Source organism: Trichosurus vulpecula, chromosome 9, assembly GCF_011100635.1.
Source record: "Trichosurus vulpecula isolate mTriVul1 chromosome 9, mTriVul1.pri, whole genome shotgun sequence".
In the NCBI taxonomy this organism is placed as follows: domain Eukaryota; kingdom Metazoa; phylum Chordata; class Mammalia; order Diprotodontia; family Phalangeridae; genus Trichosurus; species Trichosurus vulpecula.
Window position 1 is genome coordinate 191829554 of NC_050581.1, and position 18306 is coordinate 191847859.

Consider the following 18306-nt stretch of genomic DNA (forward strand, 5'->3'; position numbering starts at 1 on the left):
GTTCCACTGATGCACACCAGCAACTCATCCATACTCAGAGTCTTAGAATTGTGCAAGGCACTCATGAGTTAAGTGGCTTGCTCAGGGTCACACAATCAGTATGTGTCAGAAGTAGGACTTGAACCCAGGTCTTCCTCACTCCAAGTCACTATGCCACAGGGTCATGCATAGTAACCTTGCACATCGTAGTCTCACACATCTGCCTTGATAGAATGTAAGCTCCTTGAGGGGAGGAATGTGCTCATCTGTCTTTATATCTCCAGAACCAATCTAGTACCTGGCATATAGCAGGTGTTTAAATGCTTATTGAATTGAGTATGGTTTCCCCCATCCAAACTGAATATTGGAATCAATCATGGGATCATGGTTGGGAGGGACCTCAGCAGCCATCTTGCCCAGCTCACATCTAAAGGCATCCTCATTATACCTGGTTATCCACTTATGGGTCTAGAGGTAACTTGGGGCTGTGGTTAGAACACTGGATTTGGAGAAGGGAAGATGAGCTTGAATGCTGCCTCAGACAGCCCTCTATAAATAATGTTAACTATTACTATTATCCAGCATATATTTGCATGGGCTGTGCTCCGCCTTTGGAGACAGCCATCCCATGCCATTATTAGGACAGTTATCCGGATACCCAGCCTCGATTCACCTTTTTGCTGAAAGAAGCCTTGCAAGCCTCTCATTTTACATGTGAGAATCGAGGTCTGGGCTGGTAGAGAGAGTGACAAGCCCAGGACCCTCGTGCCTGACTTAGATCCTTTCGTGCTTCCTTGCTGTGTGACCTTGGGCAAATTCCTTAATCTCCCTGATGCTCAGTTTTCTCATATAAAAACTGAGGGGCTGGGATTAGAGGGGACTGAAGTTTTCTTCCAGCTCTAGCCGCAGAGAGACACATTTCAGCTTGATGTTGGAAATATCCAGAGAGTTAGAGCAGCAGACCTATGCTCCCATGGTCACCAACACCAACTACTTCAGGAGCAATTAGCAGTAATGACTGGAACTAATTTAGTTGTAAAATACTAATGGCAGAGGAAGGGAAGGGGGGTGTTAATGACAAATGTCAACATCATTTCATTTTTAAAAAATTATCTTTTTAAATAGGATGTTGGTCTTGACAGCAAATCTCCCTTTAAAAACATCCACTTTAATAGCTGTACCCACATCCTTTTACAGCATCTCCAGTGAGTGGTACATTGGGCCAGAGGGGGTGACACTGGATTTCTAGCATGCATCCATGCAAAGTTCTAACTAAGGTCCCTGGTCTCCACAGGTGATGTTTGCTGGCCTGGCTCTGTGCTCCAACATGCTGGTAATCATTCCAATCCTGAGAGTTTTCCCCGTGGGAGTCCCTGCTCCTCTTGTCTCCCTATTAGAGAAGGGACAGAGGAGAGAGGAGAAAACTCCTGGTGGTCTCAGTGACAAGGCTAGAGGAATAAGCTTCTTTCTTCTTCTTTTATTCTTTATAGGGGTATTGGAAAGCACTCCTGTATCCCACCCTGCCAATGATGAATCTTGGGGCAGGCAGGTCAGATGGAAATATAATAACATTATGGGTCCGAATTCTCTCTCTCCCTTCTGCCCAGGATTGTAAGAAATCCAGTTCCAGCCACCAAAATTAAAAAAGAAATGAAGATGAAAACAGCAGTGCCTTGTTTTCTTTTTAAATAAAGTTGGTGCTTCTGGCCCTCACCTGGCAGACCAGTTGTTTCTCCCCCAGTAGGGATGGCTAACCCTGAGGCATCCACATGCTCTTTCCCAAACTCCCCTCTCCCCTAGGCCCTTGGCATGCATTTATGAGAGGTGGGCTGAGCCTGTGGGGCTATCTCTGGTCAGAAAAAAAGCTAAGGATGCATGAAGAACTGTGTATGAGTTTCTGCTGATCAGATTTCAGTCCTGTCCAGAGTTCTACATTGATGATGCCTTGTCCAAGTCCTGAGATAGCTGGTCATAGCTACCATCTTCCTCCTTTAGGCCAGTGTTGGATGTATCTAGTTGGCCTTCCTCACTGAGCCCTCTGGTGACGCTGTCATAAGATGGGGGAAAAGACATGGTCGAAGCAGTTTCTGATTTGTCTGGAAGCTCACTGTTTTCCTTCATCATGAATTCAATCAAGGCTTCATCTTCAGTGGCCTGCACACAAGGCCGTTCACCAGCATCATTTGGACATACAGTGGTGACCTGTCTTAAGGAGTGGTGCATGAGGTAATTTCTGTAGGCCCTTTGTATGATGACAGCAGACAGATTTTCCTGTTTTGATCTCAGAGTAGTTGCAATTGGTTCATAAGAATCTTTAGAAGGATTAGCAGCCATGAACTTTTCCTCCATCTGGGCCTTCAGTGTGTCCATCTCCCCAGATTCTCCCAGCACTCTCTTGGTAAAGGTAAATAAGATGTCTAAACAGTGAATCTTGTCCCCTGTGACCAAAGGCAGGTCCATCTGGATGAGTACATTCTGGTTGGGTTTTGGAATGCGCAGTGGTCCTGTCAGAGCATCTGCAAAATCTGAAAGAGCTGAAAACTTAATGAATTGAGTGGCCTCCGGGTCGAACTTCTCCCAGGTCTCGTAGAACATGTCGAAATCATCCTCACTCAATGGCTCCGCGCTCTCTTCTGTGGCCACGTTGAAGTTCTCGAGGATGACGGCGATGTACATATTGATCACGATCAGGAAGGAGATGATGATGTAACTGACAAAGAAGGCGATCCCTATTGTGGGGTTTCCACAGTTTCCTCGGGTCTTATTGGTGCTTCCTGCATCTGGGTCACAGTACGGCTTCCCGGTGTTGAGGATGGGGCTGAGGAGCCCGTCCCAACCAGCAGATGTGGTGATCTGGAAGAGGCAGAGCATGCTGTTGGCGAAAGTCTGGAAGTTGAACATATCGTCAATCCCGGCCTCCTGCTTCACGTAGGCGAAATTGGCCATGCCGAAGATGGAGTAGATGAACATGACCAGGAAGAGCAGCAGGCCGATGTTGAAGAGGGCAGGGAGGGACATCATGAGGGCAAAAAGCAGCGTGCGAATCCCTTTTGCCGCTCGGATCAGCCGGAGGATGCGGCCGATCCGGGCCAGGCGGATGACTCTGAAGAGCGTAGGCGAAAAATAACTTTCAAGCGACTTCATAATGCCCGAAAATACCAAGCCTTTAAAGGAAGAGGAAAGGGGGATTTTAAATCTTTAAAATCCCAGGATCCAAATCAGAACAAGGACAACACAAACTGTCATCTCTTGGTCAGTTCCTTGACTGCTATACTTCTTTCCTTCTTTCCTCCCCTCCTCTCCTTTTCTCCCACTTGCTCCTTCTCTCCTTCCCTCCCTCCCTCTCTCCCCTCGTCCCTTCCTTCCTTCCTTCCTTCCTTCCTTCCTTCCTTCTTAGCTTTCTTCCTTTCTCCCTCCTTCCTTCCTTCCTTCCTTCTTAGCTTCCTTCCTTCTTTCCTTCTCTCTGGTACAGGGCCTTGTACATGGTGGATGCTAGATAAATGATTGCTAACTGAGTGGATTACTGAATTCTACTATATACATCTATTTACAACTTAGAAAGGCATTAATGCCGAGGGTGTCATAGTGAACTTGGATGTAAGTTCTTGGAGAATTTGCTTAGCAACCATTGTCCCATGCTCTAGAAGTTCTTTATTTTTCTGGAAAATGACTTGGGGGAGAATCCATTTGGGGTTAATGGAAGCTGGGGGGGGGGGGATGGAGAAATGAACTCAGAGAGGGAAGCATGAAGTATTTCCAGGTATTTTTCTCCCTCTCCTTCTTTCTCCTCCCTGCCCCATCCCTACCAGGTGAAATTTTGGAGAGGAAAAACAAGAAATTTTGACTTTTTTGTGGTCATGGTTATAACCTGAACTTGAGCTGGGGGAGATTTTTATATAACTGATCATTGTAACAAATCAGGTTCCAGTTTTCCTTCCAACAGAAAAATATCTCTGGAACAAAGCCAATGGTTATGGCATTGTAAAAATTGGAAGAAAGGAAGGAAGGAGGAAGGAAAGAGGAAGAAAAGGAGGGATGGAAGGAGAGAAGGGGCAAGCAGGAGAGAAGGGGAGGAGGGGAGGAAGGGAGGAAAGAAGTATATTATTTATGGCAATAAATACAGAGTTTTCTTGACTTTCTCCAGAAAAACATTTCAGAGAGACTCTGAGACATGGCCCCTGGTTTCTTGGATTCCGTGTGGGAAGGACAGCTGGAAACATAGCTGATTTCTACAAAGGCTGGTCTCTCTCTACATTGTACTTTAAATGAAGTACAGCTGGCGTGCCATTATGAGTTCACTTCCCATGATGCATGGTGTCGAGAGAGGATTGGTTATGGGGAGAGATTCTCAGGACTATGTGGAACAGTCCCTTTTTATTTTAAAGAGGGGACTAGACTTGTGAATTCATTGGTACAGGGAATCCTCAGTGAGGAAGCTCTCTCTAGCAATGCAGAAGGGCAAGTGCTCTGTAATGTGGAGTTTCAGATAGTTGCCTGGGACATTGAAAGGTGAAATCATTTGCCCAGGATCACACAGCTGATATATGTCAGAGATGAGACTTGAACCCAGGACTTCCTGACTCTGAGGGTGACTCTCCAACCATTCTGATGCCACATAATTTGTTATAACAAACTCCAAAGCACTTACTCCAACCAAGATTAGCTATCTCATCAAGAAGACTGTGATGGTAAGGACATGCATGAGGGACCTTTAGTAGAGCCATGTGGCTTCTTGGGTGAATGCATGGAAGTTCAAAGAAGCATTGCTTTGTGACTCCCTCATCAGTTTCTAAAGCATCTCAGTCACTCATTCCACCCAGACCATGAGCCCAGGGCTCCCCCTTCCTCCCCATGATCACTTACTTGCAACTGAGAGGATCACAACAATTAAATCAAAGATATTCCACCCATTGATGAAATAGTAATGTCTCAGGGCAAACATCTTCAGGACACACTCTGCTGCGAAGACAGCAACGAAGAACTGGTTGATCCGGTTGAGGATTCTGGTCTTCTCCTCACTCTGGTTATCTGTTTCTACCATCATGGTGATCATATTAAGGCAGATGAGGACCATGATGGCCACGTCAAAGGCTTGTTTGGTTACAATATCAAACACGAAGCCTTGGTATTTGTTCTGGGAAAAGAAGGGATCATGTTGGCCAGTCAATAAACATTAAGTACATAGTATGTGTTAATGAGAAGGGTAGGAGTGGGGACATAACTAAAAATTCTGGTGCCTAGGACAAGCACTTCAAAATGCTTTCAGGGCAAGACATATTGTGTGTGTGTGTGTGTGTGTGTGTGTGTGTGTGTAGGGGGATGGGAGGAATAGGGATGGGGAAAGACGGAAAGACCTTGAACCACAGGACATGAGGGATCTCCTATCACAGAGGAGGAAGCCTACCATCTATTTATTAGATTAGTCTAGTTAACTCAGTCCTACACTCATTTGTAGGACCAGATCAAAGCTCTGGTCATCCTCCCCTGGACATGGGTCTGGGTAGAGGTTCTTTAGCTAATGTGTTTTTTTTAACCTTTGGCTTCTCCCTCTTTCCCTCCCTCACCTTCCATGGCCATTCTGCCCCCAAGTTGTGCTGATTCTCCCATCACAGAATATTTTCATTCCCATCATCACCAACTAATTTAGTCCTTCATTGTCTCCTACCTGGGTTATTGCCCTGGACTCCTAACTGTTCTTCTGGCCTTCAGTCTCTCACCCTTCCTCCATGGGGATTAGAGGTAGGTGTAGTGAATGATGCTGGTTTTGTACTCAGCAGGCTTGGGTTTGAATCCTGGGTCTGATACTTACAATTTTGCCTTAGGCAAGTAATTTTACCTTGCTATATTTCCTTTTGCAGACTTCTAAATGAGGGGGTTGGACTAGATGACTTCTGAGTTTCCTCCCAGCTCTTTGTCTATTATCCTATGGTCCTATCACAAGGACTATATTAAAAATAATGACAGCATCAAGATTGGCAACAGAAGAAGAGATTGGAAAGACCACAAGAAATTAGTGGCCATTGTTATTGATGGTCTAGTTCTTTCTTAAACAACTGGGAATACTCTGGAGTTCTTGGAGCCTTGTGGGATTTTATTTTTCATTTCCTTCATTCATCTGAAATTTTGCTGTTGTCAGTGGCTTTCTGTTGAGTCGATTTCTTTGCCCAGAGGACCTGTGATTGTATCCTAATATGAAAACTTCATTTAGCAAAACAGACCAGGAACACTTCTGTAACTTAGAGACTGAAGGAGTTTACTTGGGGCACCAAGAAGATGGGACTTGCCCAGGGTCACAAAGCCAGTATTGTCAGAGGTGGGATTTGAACCCAGGTCTTCCTGGCTCCAAGACTCATTTTCTAGCCACTGTACCATACTGCCTCCCTGTTGATGGCTATTAAATTTACCAGACAAGATATATATATATATATGTATATGTATATGTATATGTATATGTATATGTATATGTATATGTATATGTATATGTATATGTATATACATGTAAGATCATAAGAAATTCTGGGGCTCACCGGAGGTCTTGGGATTGGTTTTTGAGGTTTCTTGGATCCTAGTTTTTTCATGGCATTATAATATTTCTTCTGTTCTTCAGTCATGAATATGTCTTGACCACCTAAGTACAGGAGTTAATATTACCATTATCAAAGAGGAAAAGTAAGGCTGGCCAGCTGGACACACACAAGGACAGCTCCCACAAATTCACAGACTCAAAGAATTTAGAACTGGAAAGGATCCAAGACATCTCTTAATCTAGGCTCTTGGCTCCCATAGAAAGTCACTCTATTGGACAATGACCATATTCAACTCCACTCTCCTCACCCAATGACTCAAACACCTAATCTCATTATCAGCTCCATCTCTAGGACCACAAGGCTATATCCATCTGTAAATTCAAACTCTCTTTTCAAAAGATGCATCACAGACAGCCAGGGGCCAGACCTTGTTAGGTGCAAATGTGTGACCAGCTTCAAAGGCAGATAAGGACACTCTTTGTGTAGTCTTGGGATTTGTTGTCATATACAATAGAGCCTCAGGCAGCTGTCCATCCCACCTGCCTTTCAACCAGGCTATCCCCAGCATCATGTATCTGTGTTCAAGCCTCATCCTGGACTATAAGCCCCATGAGGGCAGAGACTATGTCTTAGGCTAAACTTTTATCTCCTTCAGTACTTAGTGCACACTGTAGCCACTTAATAACTGTTTTCTTTAGTGAAGAAAGAATCCTTGGGTAGAAGAGAAACTGGAGCCTAAAAGGTTCTTTTCCGGCCACCTCTACCCCGAGGCTGCCACCACCTGGTCAGAGAGAAGGAATTCCATTAAAATGTGAGCTCCTTGAGCACAAAGACTGTCTTTTGCCTTTCTTTGTATTTTCTGCTGTTAGTACAGTGCCTGGCACTTAGTTTGCAGTGTTTATTGACTGTTGGAAACAGGACCTCTGCACTAATTCAAGAGCCTCAGAAAGCCACAGGTTGAGGGCACAGAAGAGCTTCACCAGAGATTCAAGGGGTTAGAAACTTAAAAGAGACACTTATCTTTTTCTTTTGTTGATTGAAATTGTCGATTATGACTCCAACAAAGAGGTTCAGTGTGAAGAAGCCCCCGAAGATGATGAAGATGACAAAATATAGGTACATGTACACGTTGGCCTCCCACTGGGGCTGCTCCTCTTGCTACAGCCAAACAGAGCAGAGGAAGCATCAGGAGCTGGGGCTACAGGCTTGTGTGGGCAAAAACAAACTGAATGGACATGGACCCAGGGGCATCCTCCAAGGGCTGGCTGCCCAAGGCAGGGTTCAGGTTTGGCCCAGCCTTAAAGATGGGCCTGGAATGGAAGCTCATGGCAATCAATGAGACAAGGTCATGAAAAATTTGGATTGAAAAGTAACAAAGCACAAATCTGACTGAATGAGAAACCTTGAGCAGAATCTTGACTGCTGGCCCTTGATAGGATTTCTAGGAGAGCCTGTGCCCATGGAGACACTGAAGAGGGTTCCCTTCCTTTCCGCTTCAGGCATCAAAGTTAAAAGATGCTTTCAGATCTCGATGGTTAAAGAGCAAAACCCACAGGAGGAGTAGGTAAAGGGTGCCAAGTAGGTGTCTTTCTCCAAATATCTTCCCCCACTGTCCTGATATTGGGTCTGAAACTACCTCCCCTTAAAGATTCATTCCTTGGCTAAGGCATGGGCTGATATAGGTCTCTGTCTTAAAATGCAAATTATCTTGGGGAGAGAGGACAGACATGGTCAGGGTTTTTTTTTTAACATCTTAGGAGAATGATTATGTCATATAGATGCAAGAGAGTTGGAAAATACCTTCACCCCTTCCTGCCTTCCCCCTCACCCCTTTATGGGTATCTTGCCCTCTAAGCCTCCCTTCTACCTGCTCCGTATTTATCTTTTGTGTACTGCTTTGTAGATGTTATTTCCCTCATTTGGAATGTAAGTCCCTTGAGAGCAGGGACTATTTTTGCTTTTTGCTTGTCTCTCCAGCATTTAGCATAGTGCCTGGCACAGAGGAAGCATTTAAACATATTTGTTTACTGATTGATGGCCTGAAATGCTACCATTAATTTCATTACATCAAATTAGGAATTGCTCTCTCTGGTCTCCTCTTTTCAAGGCCCACAACAGCTCTGGAAGGACCTCAAAGTCAGTCTCTAATTTCTCATCAGATGACTTCCTCCTGTTTGGGAATGGGGAGGAGTGCCAAGAGGAGGCCAAAGGACAGAGGGAGCACTGGGGCTTGGGGGTGTCTTTTCTGACACCATGATTTGGCAAGGAGCTGGTGCTAATGACAGGCAGTCACTTTTCCTCTCTAGGACAGATAGGAAGGTCTTTTTTGGAGGTGGGGAGGAAGACAATTCCTGTCAGCTAAGCCTCACTTGTGGGAGAAAGCTCCTCATTCATGATAATTTCTGGCATGCAGTCACTGCTTTTGCCTTTAACTATGAAACAGGGGGATTGTGATATTGCTGCAAACTGAGAAAAAATGATATGAAGACATGAGGCCCCAAGGATTCTGCTCCATAGTCACCAACCCACCTTCCGGGAATCCACAGCAGCATACATGATGTCCATCCACCCTTTAAATGTTGCCTGGAAATGAAGGGTACATGGCAAATTTGAGAGTTGGGCAGCAGCATGTGTCTGAAACTCCATTTCCAAACACTTTATATCACTTATGTCCCCATACAGTTGGCAGAGAGTTCTTGTCTCATGTGTCTTCATAGAAAGAAACACTTTTGTCTATATAACTGAAGGAACTTCCAAGGCTCTCTTTGGCTTCCATAAACATGTTTGGGGGCCAGAAGCCTGGGGACAGCATGGGAGAAGGTTCCCAGAGATATGAATAATCTATCTACATCTGGAACTTTGGGAAAATGGTGAATGAAATCAGCCATTCCGTGGGTCTGACCCAAAGCGCCTTTTACATAAGTATGGTATAGTGAAAAGAATGCTGGATGAGGAATGTGGGGATCTGGATTCAAATCCTGCCTCTGCCAGTACCTGGGTGACCTTGGATTTGACACTTAAAATTTTGGACCTCAGTTTCCTCTTCTGTAAAACAAGGGAGTTGGACTAGATGAGCTTTGAGATCCTACTCAGTTCCATGTGTATGATTTAAATCCCAGATATGTTATTTACAGCATGTGTGACTCTAGTGGCACAGAGTGGCAGGTTTGCAGTCAGGAAGAACCGAGTTCAAATCCATCCTGAGATACTAACTAGCTACGTGACCCTGGGCAAGTCAGTTAGCCCTTACTTGCCTCAGTCTCCTCATCTCTTACACGAAGATGATAATAGCACCTACCTCCCAAGGTTGTCTTGAGGACCAATAGTACGGGGCCTGGGACATTGCAAGGGCTAAACAAATGTTAGCTATTGATATTATTATTGTTAATAATCTTTGTGGGCCTCAGTTTCCTCCTCGGTAGAATGAGAGGTCTAGAGTAGGTGACCTCTGAGTCTTGGGATTTGTATTTTGAATTTGCGATCTAATGATTCTAGTTGGTGCCTGACAGACGTTGGATGGAGAGAAGCAGCCAAGTGTTTACACTCCTATATTCCTACTTTAGAGAGTGTCATGGAATAAGACTGTCATGCAACCAGAGCACCTCCAGCTTGGCATGGCTCATCATTCATCCTGGCTGATATTTGAACAAGAATCCCTTCTATACTATCCCTGACAAGCAATGTCTCCCTTTGAAGACTGTCAATGATGAAAAGCCCATAGCATTCCAGGCAGTGCTCTCTGCTTTGGGGAAATATTCCTTATAACCTGAATTTGCATAAGTCAACATAAACAGTCCATTTCCCATGACAATCTTGGCAATACTTGAAGATAGTTATCATATACTGTCCAAGTCTTATCTCCTCCAGACTAAATATGCTTGGTTTCTTCAATGGCTTTTCTTAAAACATGGCACCCAAATGAAGGCCATAATGTCAAATGGATAGTCTGAGCAAGGAACGCTACAATGAGGCCATTGGCTCTCTTGTTGAAAACATTGGTCCAAACACTAGGAGTAGGGAACTCCTATTAAGTAAACTCCCTCTACCAATGCAGAGCAGCACCTGCTCTAAGACTTGAGTCTTGTAGGGTTTCCTGGATCACTAAGAGTTTAAATGATCTGCCTAAGGTTGAACAGCTCATATGTGTCAGAGGTAGGATTTGAACCCAAGTCTTTCTGACTCCAAGTGCATTTCTCTAGGCACACTCTGCCATGCCATGGACATCATGCCTCTCTCAATGCAACCTCAGGTTAGGTTGGCTCCTTTGGTTGCCATGTTATACTGCTGATTCATATTGGGTTTGTAGGTCTCTGGTGTCTACCCATATGGCAGCCATCTTGGATTTGTACCAATCTGCCCTTTATTCATAGCTGTCACTTGACACTGGAAGAAACAGAAACATTGCCCACTTTCTGCAGTCACTGGAAAATTTCTCCTGAAGAGGAAGTGGAAAATTTTCCTTTCCATCCCTACTTGCTGGAAGTGATAACCCTTCTTTCTTTGTCATTCTTAATAGTAGTTTAATACTAGACAGTCAGTTTATCACATCTGGGGCTTAGTTGTGATGGTGATGGGGTATCCTCAGCAAGGTTCTATCCATAGTGGGCTCCCCACCTTTTCTTTTTCTGCAGGTTTCCCCAATTTTTCTTGTGAGTCTCCTCTTGTTTGCTCAGCTGTCTTTTATTCCTAATTAGTAGAGGTCTGCTTCTAAAGCTCTAATTTCAACAGAATTTGCTGGCAGCTATTGTCTCTGAGAAGCTCTTAACTAGAAATCAAACTGGCAGGCTTCTCTCACCTCTGCTTTTCTCTCAGGTAGGTGGTTCACTTTAATTCCTTGACCAGAGTCCCTCTGCTCCTGGCACATTACTTGGGCTTCTCAGAAAACAGACCATCTGGGCAAGGCTCAGATGTGATGTAGTCTATGAAAGGAGACTGTATACATGGAAGATTGACTCAAGGCACAGTCTTGAGGTGTCAGGTATGGTGGAAACTGGTGCAGTAAATGGAGTCACTAGGCTGTTTTCATGAGGGGTTGCTATTAGTCAATCCGGTGGCCAGACCCTTGGCATGGCAGCCACTCCAGAACATAAACAACCATCATAGCTCCCCATGGGTGTTAAGGAATTAGAATAGGTCCCAGAAGTCCTTGGGGATTGTGCTCATGGGGTCCTCTGTGTAGGTGTAGAGATTCATACAAGCTGGTATTCTGTTGGAGATATGGCCACCATATTTTACAGGTGCCTGTATATGCCATTTTGAATAAACCCATGTGTCCCACTGCTGAGTTGTCACACTATAACCCTGGTCTGATGATTATGTTTCTTTTAGTGGAGGGGGTGGAGTACTCTGGTGCATGAGAGGAGTAGCCCATCCAGCCCTGCTGGGAGGGTACAGAGATATGCATCCTGAGTTTGCTGCTGGTGAGTCAGGCCTATAAGACACAGCTGGTGTGGAGGAGCTGTTTAATCTTTTGGCTGAGATAGCACCAGGATGGGTGGTTGAAGATATAAGTTTTGTACAGTGGAAAGAACTCTGGACTCAGAATCTGGAGAGTCCACACTCACTAGCTGTGTAGGCATGTTGACCTCTCTGAACACCTGTGCTTAGCCTCGCCTTTAAAGTGTAGATTAAGACATTTGCCTCCTGTACCTTGCAGGGTTGTTGAGATTTCCTCATTGTAGGGAATGCTTAGTGTAGAAACTCCTTTTCCTGATCAAGAAAGATTTGGTTTGGAGTCAAAGGACATTGGTTCAAATCCAGTTCTGCCATTTACTGTATGGGTGACCTTGTGTAGGTAATTATATGGATTATATGGATTATAAGACCATGGAGCTAGAGCTAGAAAAGACTTTAGAGGCCAACCCCTTCATTGTAAGGATGAGGGAACTGAGGACCAGAAAGGTTGAGTGAGTGGTTGGACCAGATGGTCTTGACAGTCCGTTCTAGCTCCAGATCTATAACCCTATGATGCAGATAGCCACCTCTCCTGCAGCTTCTTTATCTCAGAGAGATTCTTGGGTCACTGCAGGAGTGGGGCCATGCCCAGGGCCTCACAACCTGTGTGTCAGCTGCAGGATTTGAGTCTTCCTGCCTGTAAGACCAGAATGGCTTCACTTCACTGTGTAAACTTTAAAATGCTATAAAATAGTGTGAGTTATTGATACAATGTGACAGTTCCTGGGATGAGGCATTGGTTTGATGGCTGCAGCCTCTAGGAAAAGATAACACAGAAAAGTTTTGTAGAATCACAAATTTGGAACCATACAGGACTAAAGAGGTCATCTAGTCCAATCCTCTCCTTGTAAAGATGACTTAACTGAGGTCCAAGGCCACATCGAGGTGGGATTTGAAACCAGGTCCTCTGACTCCAAACATGCTGCTCTTTCCCTTGTACTTTCCCTTGTCTATTACTTATTAGATTTAATTGGACTTAAGTTTCATTAATCCTTTGATTATTTTGTTGTAGCTGCAGACTTGGGATGTTGATGCAGCAGACTCCTGAGGATTCGGCATTCCCATGGCAAAATAGGTGATGCACACCCTGGGAAACAGAATCTTTTGTACTGACCCATTGAGCAAGATTATATGCCTTCTGTTCCCTAGCTTGCAACCCAGTGCCAATAAGGCACTATGGGGAACAGAAGCAAAGGACTCAACCTGGAGAAGTCATTTCCTCTGGGAATCTGTAGAAGGGGCATCCTTGCATGTATGGTGTGTGGGGGGGAATGGGGTGAAGATTTTTTCTCTTTATTCTGCTCTGCTTATTCTTTAAATGTCTTTTGCCATGGACTAATAAATCTCTGGCTGGTTTAGTAAAACAGCATTGGTGGGGGCTCGTGAGCTGAGGCTTTAAGTGAAAGCTGATCTAAAACATGCCTTTAACCTAGAAGAGCTTTCTATGCTTAGAATCTGTAAAGACTAGTTATACTGAGCTGTCCACTTTAACGAATGGCATGAGCTTTACCTATGCATGGATTCCCATCACTGTGTCCATTTCTTCCTGCCATTCTTGGAGACAAACAGGAACTGGCAGAGTGCTCAATGGCATTCAGTTTATGCAAACTCTTGCTGCCCATGGGCTTTTGGGTGCCACATTTCTATGACTTCTCTTGGCCATCTCCTCTATCACATTATTCTCCCAATGGCAAGAGAGAAGAAAAGGACTTACCACCTGCAGGAGAGCAAGGTAACCTATTCCCACATTATTAAAGTTGACTTTCACAGTGTCCCAGAAGAGACCTGAGCTATTCTGGTCATCACATTGGCTCCTGTTATTGGCAATGGACACATCCACAGGGGTGAAGTCTTCCAGGGTGATGTTAACGCATCTGCTAAATTTTCCTGAAAAGAGATTCACTCCCATGATGCTGAAAATGAGCCAGAAGATAAGACAAACCAGAAGGACATTCATGATGGAAGGGATTGCACCAACCAGGGCATCTACAACCACCTGAAAATAAAAAGAAGGGGGGAAGAGGGAAGGAGAGAGAGGGGAGAGAGGAAGGGAAGGGGTGTGAGAAGAGAGGGAGAGAGGGGGGAAGGGGGGAGAGAGAGAGAGAGAGAGAGAGAGAGAGAGAGAGAGAGAGAGAGAAAGACAGAGAGAGAACAGTGACTATAATTACTTATAAAATGGACAAGTTACAGACAAATAGAGCTGATTGGACAACAGAATAATTTTGTCTCTGAAAGTGGTAAGACACTGGGATTGGACACTCATCGGGGTTGCAGAATTGTTTTTCCTCAGGGTTTTTAGAAAAGTGATTGGGTTTCATTTGTTAGGAATGGATTCACAATACTCTGCCTAAGACAAGGCACACCAAGGTCCAGCAGTATGGTACAGTAGATAGAGCACCATACCTGGAGTCAGGAAGACCAGAGTTCAAATCCTGTCTCAATCCATTTGTCAGCAATCTGATTCGGTACAGATCCATTAAGCTCTCTGAGCCCCAGTTTCTTTAATTGTAAAAAAAAAAAGGGACTTTGTGTAAAGCATTTCACAAAGCTGCAAGCACTTACATAAAAGCCAGTAATTTCTAAGAGATAAGGACGGACAATTTCACAGTCATACCGAACACACGCATGCACTCACACGTGCAGACACACACGTGCACACACATATACGCACACACACTTACACACATGGGCGCACACACACATGCACGCACATGCTGTGGATCCTCATTTTGATATAATGAATTACAACATGGAATTTGGTGCCTTGCATCCCTCTGGCTCCCAGCTAGCCAAACAACAAAGCAGACCGAGATGCAGCCATCATCACCAGCAGCTGCAGCTGCTGTATTTTTCTATAGTGTTTTTAGGTTTGAAAAGTACTTTACTTCTACGCTCTCATTCGAGCCTCACCAGAGCCCCAGAGGTGGCCACTATACATATTATTATGAATAAGGAAACGGAAGCACAGAAAAGTGAAGTGACACAGGTAGCAAGTATCACATTTGGAATTTGAAGCCAGGTCCATCCTGACTCCAAGTCCAGGATTCTTTCCATGTTAGCATGATTCTTTTCCAGCACACATTCTCACACAGATGCATGCTTGCCTGTCCATATGTGAAAGTGGGGCCCACTCTAATGCCTATAATTACAATTTTGATTATTCTTAGTATATATTGCCTTTATTATTGATAATTGTTGCAGGAATTCTGGAGGCAGGGTAGACACACAGGTACACATTAAGGTATGTAATAGCAAGAAACGAGCCATTTTGGAAGTCTGGCACATAGGACCTGTCCGAGCAAGAATCATTGCTGACATTTATATAGTGCTTTGAGATTTGTAAAATATTTTATGCATTTTCTCATTTGCATTACTTGATTCAAGACTGGAAATATAATCAAATTAATTAAAAAAATTTTTATTTGATAAAAGTCAAAACTATGATTTCAGAAGTAATTCAGTCAATTAGAAGTGCCTCTTCCCCCATCATTAAGATGAGGAAGGAGGACAACATAGTAGACAGAACCACTACACTGGGAATTAGGTATGAGTTTGAATCTTGGCTCTGTACCAGAATACTGGTATAATGTTTGCATGAACAACCATGTGGCAGGAAAGTGTGGAGAAACTTCTGAGGCAGCATCAAGTAGCCTGGCTTGGATGCCTTTTCAGCTATGTGTACACATAGAAAATGCTTACTCAATGTTTGTTGGATTAGATTGGGTCGGATGTAGAGAAGTCACTGGTAAGACTGAATAGAGAGGGTGGGGCTATCTAATACAGGGCCTTCAGTGCCAGGATGAGGAAAATGGAATTTGTCCTATAAGCAACAGGGAGCCATAGAAGATTTTGGAGCAGAGGAGTAACATCATTGGAGCTATACATTTCTGGGGTCCCTCTGCTAGCACTTTGTAGAATGGATTGGAGAGAGAAGACTAGTTAGAAGACGACTGAGATAGGGCAGCTCTCGTTTGTCTGGTGGGAAAGTTCACGGATACGGACCTTAAGGTAAATACGCAGGGGCCTTGAGAAATCATTGGCATGAAATTGACTATGATGCGGGTCCATTTTGCAACCCCTTCGAAGGGGCTCCTTCTATAGGGACCAGGAGGACCTGGCACAGCCTAGTCCCAAATGTATTTACTTACAGCAAAATGTAGACCCTATCATCATAATAATTAGCATTTACATAGCAGCTTAAGCTTTGCAGAATGCTTCACATTTCATGATCTCATTTGACTCTCACAACAGCCCTGGGAGGTAGGTGCTGCAGATCTTCTTATCTCCATTTTGCAAATAAGGAAATTGAAGCTTGGACAAGTTGAGTGATTTACCCCAAATCACATAGCCAGTGAGTCCCTGAGGCTACATTTGAACTCAGGTCTTCCTGACTCCAGGTCCAGCTGCATGCAGCCTCTCATCTATCGACCTCATTTTTGACAGTTAGATTGTTGGAGACACTTCAATGACGTACCCAGATCTGAAGCTAAAAGTTCCATGAAACATGCAAATGTCCAAACCTGGATGAGAAAAGACACTCAAGGAGTGACAGCTCACTCACTGTAGCAGGAACTTTTATTCACATGTTCGTTTTAATTTTCAAAAGGGACTTTCCCATGTGATGGTGATATCTGGAGAGAGACTAAGAAATCCTTCTAAACACTTCCCAGTTGGATATCACTCCCTGTAGTGGAGATCAAAAGCAACTACCTTATCCAGATAAAGACAAGCACCATTTCCTGTATCAGGCTTGTCCTGTGTCAGTAAAGACACACTGGAAAGGGTGCTGGATTTGGAGTCTGAAGGTCTGGGTTCAAATCCTAACTGTCTGTTCTCGGTGTGACCTTGAGTCAGTCACTTCATTTCTATGGGGATGAATTTTCTCATCTGTAAAGTGAAGGGAGTTGGACCTGATGGTCTCTGAGGTCTATTCCAGCTCTTAATTTATGAACCCAGGGGAAAGGAAATGGTGGATTTCAAATGATTTGGAATGGAGATGATTTTTGCAGATTTTACCATTTCAGCCTTACCCTCATGCCTTCAAATCGTGACAGTGCTCTCAGGGGTCTCAGTGCCCGGAGCGTCCGGAGGGATTTAATGGGACCAATGTCATCGTAGCCAAGTGTATGTGCTATGAGGCTTATCATTGAAACCTGAAAGAAGGTAGAAAAGTTACAGAGGGTCACATTGGGAGCAAAACTGGTTCTTTGAATTAGTTTTATTCACCAAGAGGAAAAAACCACGCACAGAATTGGGAATGAGAGTAAATACAGCAGGGGTATGTTGGTAAATGTTTAACTGTTTCTTTGGGGGGGAACATACTTCCATGACACTTTTAATTCATTGTTAATTTAGCATCACTTTCTTATGTCCAGACAATCAAAACCAATAAATCAAGCCTTAACTTGTCACATTTGCTGATTTTTGAGGTATGAGTGCTCACATTTGAATGGAAGCATTTAACCCACCCAGTTTTGATAGAACAGCCATAGAATGGCAACTGAACTAAAATGTATGTATGTGCGTATATCCATATATATGTACACATATACATCTACATACAATTGACTCCATGAGCTGGGATGATCTGGCTCCAGCACACCCCTGGGTCAGGCTAGGGATCCAAAAAAGTCTCAACAGGCTATAAAACATTGGGCTGAATCTAATCAAATGAGGTCCTCTGGGGTCTCTAGCAATACTGAAAATCAGTGATTTTGTTATTCTTGTGGCCTGAAGCACTGGGCTGGACACATAGGAAATATTTCATAAATTCGTCTTTGATTCTGGATTTAAAATCAGGGAATCTATGTATGAATCCTGTGTTTCATATACAATTGTATGGTCCTGGGCAAATCTTCTCTCTGAACCTGTTTCCTCATCTGTAAAATGAACTGGAGAAGCAAACAACAAACTGCTTCAATATCTTTGCCAAGAAAACTCCATGTGGGGTCACGAAGTGTCAGACATGACAAATGACTAAACAAAAACAGCCAAAATGAGAGGGTTGGACTGGGTTGGGGGGGGTGTCTAAGGCCCCTTCCAGCTGTAAATCCTGGAATCTCATGTTTCAAGATGGATGTGAGGTAGGTTGCAAAACAATCCGTGAATACTGTCTGCTTGAGTTGCTTGGGTCCTTCCCCAAAGTTTGCTTATTTAACAGTCAACAAGGGTTCCAGTCCTTGGCCCTGGACTTTCTCAGCTCCCATTCCAGTCTTTCTGCAGTCCTGGTGCCAATTTCCCACCCACCTTTTCTGAATGGAAAACATAGCACTCAACAGAAGTACAGAACACCTCTTGTGATGTCTTTGTGTTCCACGATGACATTTCAAGGCCCATGGAAAGGCAA

At 44.0% G+C, this 18306-nt stretch overlaps 1 protein-coding gene across 1 annotated transcript in view; it reads right to left on the bottom strand.

The window, feature by feature from the left end:
- Positions 1-1908: 1908 nt before the first annotated feature.
- LOC118832325 (sodium channel protein type 10 subunit alpha-like) overlaps positions 1909-18306 on the bottom strand; it is a 98601-nt gene continuing 82203 nt past the window's right edge. The window contains exons 21-27 of the mRNA XM_036739683.1: positions 16991-17113; positions 13675-13956; positions 9036-9089; positions 7523-7664; positions 6507-6607; positions 4843-5113; positions 1909-3143 (exon numbers count right to left, since the gene is read on the bottom strand). Coding sequence (XP_036595578.1) covers positions 1909-3143; positions 4843-5113; positions 6507-6607; positions 7523-7664; positions 9036-9089; positions 13675-13956; positions 16991-17113 — 2208 coding nt within the window. The remainder of the gene's footprint in view (positions 3144-4842; positions 5114-6506; positions 6608-7522; positions 7665-9035; positions 9090-13674; positions 13957-16990; positions 17114-18306) is intronic.